This window comes from Phaethon lepturus, unplaced genomic scaffold (genome assembly GCF_000687285.1).
Source record: "Phaethon lepturus isolate BGI_N335 unplaced genomic scaffold, ASM68728v1 scaffold3731, whole genome shotgun sequence".
In the NCBI taxonomy this organism is placed as follows: Eukaryota; Metazoa; Chordata; class Aves; order Phaethontiformes; family Phaethontidae; genus Phaethon; species Phaethon lepturus.
Window position 1 is genome coordinate 10445 of NW_010518287.1, and position 3548 is coordinate 13992.

Here is a 3548-nt window from a genome sequence, read left to right on the forward strand (position 1 = left end):
AGACTACAGCCTGCTGGTGGCAGAATTCTTTTGCTACAGGGCAAGGGCTCTATCTTGTAGCAGCAGAAAGCAAGAACCCCTCTTACGTTTTTCTTATTTGTTAGCAAAACAACCTGTTTGGTTATAGTTCAAGTGTTCTTACCACCCACGTGGCAAACATCTTTAATATAGGAAAACAGGATGGTCATCAAAATATCAAGGCGCTCTGCAAGTGGATGGGCCATTCTCTCACTACTGGAAGAGACAACTTTGTTTCCTTTTCTTTCTTCATCTTCCTCCTGGTAGATAAAATGGCAGTCATACAGCTTTTATATACACAATATCACAAAGATGGTGATTACAGTAAAAGTGAAACTAAATTTCTCTTTCAGTTATATGCTAGTTTTGTCTTTTTTTACAGCAGTATCTAATTACACAACTCTGTGTAAGGAAATTTTTGTAAACTAAGCCAACTATCATGAATTATTTAATTAGGTTTATGTATAGCTGCTTGTGTTTTTACATAATGAAATCAATTCACTGCAGGTACACTGGGTATTTACATGAATAAAGTCAACACCTGGGGCATCCATTAATCACTTGTCTGATGTTCGGGTTTCAAGAGCTGTGTGCAGTGCAGTAACAACAAAGCAATAATGTATCCCTACACTGTCTTAGTTCATAGACACCTCAAAAGTGAAAATGTTACTAAAAAGGTTTTAGTAGAACAAGATAGCCAACCATGTCAAAAAGTCCCTCCTCTGTAGATTTTTCCTCACTATCAGAGTTATGAGCAGTTTCTTCAGCGTCTTCAATATCTTGCTGCGGAGTACTAACCTACAGTTGTAAACAAGAAATTTTTATAAGACCATGACAATAATATGAAACCTTTTTTATTATTTATATAAGAAATTATAGCACAAGTAATTATATACTAGGTTTTGTCCTTGACTAAATAAAACATTTTAAAAGGGAATGATATATATGTAATACGCAAACACAACCCAAGCCACCTGAAACTTTACCTCCAGAATATAAGCTTTCCCCAGACTGTTACATGCTGAGGTTCTCCAAAATAAAAAGCCTTCATCATTCACAATGCTAACCCCCCTCCTGTCTTTTTTAACACTGTAAATTCTTTTACTTTGAAGGGATGATAAAACAGATCAACCACACAAAGAGAAACATTGTTTGCACAGTAGCTCCGATCACCATGAAACAGGATGTGATTCTGGCATGGACATTCACAGAATGTATCCATGCAGGATACAACAGCACACATCGTACAGTACCCTCAGGTGCGGGAACATGTTATGACTGGGAATGGAGTGTAAATTTAGTTGCTTTTATACTCATGATCATGAGCGCTACTGCAACATATTTTTTGTTGAGCTTAACACTGAAGCGTATTTAATTTCCTACTCTGTGTATTTTAACACCAAGCTTCCTTAAAATATAATACAGAACAAACTTACATCCAACTTTAACAGCTTTTCAATAATAAGCTCCAGAATTTGAAGCCTCAGAGTTGGAAGGTACACCGTAACTCGTAGCAGGTTATGAACATAACATTCCTATAACACAAAATTAATTGATAACTATAATAATGTTAACAGAAAGGCTAATTTCTGCCCAGGATTTTTAGAAACAAATTTCCTAATTTATTAGGTAGAGAGCCAGAAATAGGTTTAAACAGACTGTATTAAATCTAGAATAAGTTAATGTATAAGCCACACATCAACTTTCAATTGTTAAGCTGGGTTAAGCATTAACTTCTTAATCTACTATTTCCATGCAAATTTTTCCAACTATTTCTAGATAGAATAAGAAGAGCTATTAATTTCCATAGGAGTTTATGTCTAAACTTTCTCTAGGAAAATTAAAACAGCAAGCATATTCCTCATTACATCTAGAGCCAGCTCTCACAGAACTGTTTAAAGTGAGACTGAATACATCTTTGTTCCAGGTTATTACAACATACCAACAATTCTTAAATTCCACAGGTAAGTCTCCTCAGAGTCATTTTGGTTATAATTCTAACAGGTTAACAGGCAAGTTCTGCGAGTGTGCATGTGCCCACCCATGTACACACACATATGTACCAAAGACAACGTTGCAACTTTCATATAGCAAAACTGTCAAGTCAGTACATAAAATTAGGTAAAGTGCCCCATTTAAGTACACCATAGTCTCTTTGTGAATATGCATTATAATACACCCTTTAATTACATGAGTACATATGATTTTTCCACAGGCCATCTGGCGCTCTCAGTACATAACATGCATAGGGCTAGTTTACTGAGAATGTATGAATTGGAAATATTTAACAACAATGCATGGACCAGATTTTTATTACACGTCATTTGAACCATGCCCTCAAAACACAGTTATGAATTTCTTCATGACTTGTTTCTCACTGAGCTGCTAAATAAATAAATAAATAAATAAAAATTCTTTTCCTAAGACCATGTAAGAGCTATTATCCCCCTCATTGTACAGATAGGGAACTGATACCCAAAGTTATCTGGATTTAAAAAAAAAAACAAAACAAACAAAAAAAAACACCCTAGCAAGGTATACAAGGAACTTTGGGAATTTTTCAGCACTTGATGAGTTCAAAACACAGCTCCAATTGAGGTTGGCTGGTGCAGCAGGGCTCTGTTTTTCTGTAAAATGAAGTGCCAACATACCAAGTTGGAACAACTAAATATAAAGATCACACAAGAGCCGTAACCCATCAAAAGTTTCCATCTTGTTTTTCACCCTGCAGGAGCATTATATCAAAGATGTGATAGAACAATTTAACATCCTACACTACCGGCAACCTGGATTTCATCTATAACATCCATTGCTTTGTCTGCTTATCAAATCCCCTGTTCTTCTGATAAATACTTTCCAGTTTTGACAAAAAATGAGACAGGTATCCTACCATCTCCTTACTATATAACCCTGAGATTCATCGTCAAAGAGGTCCATCTTGTGCATTGATTAAGAAAGCAATCCTGTGGAAAAGATATGCAGTGATGTCACTAAAGACTAGCATAATGCTTATGCACAAAGAATTTAAGTATTCTTGGACAACCTTATACTAAACATACACACCCATATATATATACACATATATATAAAAAAATAACAAGAACCTTAAACAATGCACTCAAAATCTGCATTCAATGCCACCAAATCAGTTGTCGTACTATAGAGTATATTTATACATTACAAAACAAGTGAACAAACAAGAATATGCACAGCTCTTACCAGAGTTCTTTCTGATTTATTAATGAAAGGAAAGTTTTCCACAAGTATCGGCATGAGAAACTGTGGTGTCCTACAATTTAAAACAAAACAAAACCAAAAAAAAAAAAGGCAGAAAACCCAAAAGTTATAGGTTATTACCGCGAGAGCAAATACTGATGCTCCAGCACTCTAAAGACAGATCACAGTATCTTTGTTTTAAGGTAAGTAATTGTATAAAATCTGTTGTTGCAAGGATCACCGAACAGATAATAAGCAGCAAACTTCCACTGTGGACATGTTAGAAGCCACTTCAAATACGCTGCTATAAACAT

General features: G+C 35.2%; 1 protein-coding gene across 2 annotated transcripts in view; it reads right to left on the minus strand.

Moving 5' to 3' along the window:
- RRN3 (RRN3 RNA polymerase I transcription factor homolog (S. cerevisiae)) overlaps positions 1-3548 on the minus strand; it is a 15887-nt gene that overhangs the window by 8402 nt on the left and 3937 nt on the right. For both annotated transcript variants that reach the window (XM_010296655.1, XM_010296654.1), the window contains exons 7-10: positions 3238-3307; positions 1455-1553; positions 721-816; positions 143-278 (exon numbers count right to left, since the gene is read on the minus strand). In XM_010296655.1, the coding sequence (XP_010294957.1) occupies positions 143-278; positions 721-816; positions 1455-1553; positions 3238-3307 (401 nt within the window). The remainder of the gene's footprint in view (positions 1-142; positions 279-720; positions 817-1454; positions 1554-3237; positions 3308-3548) is intronic.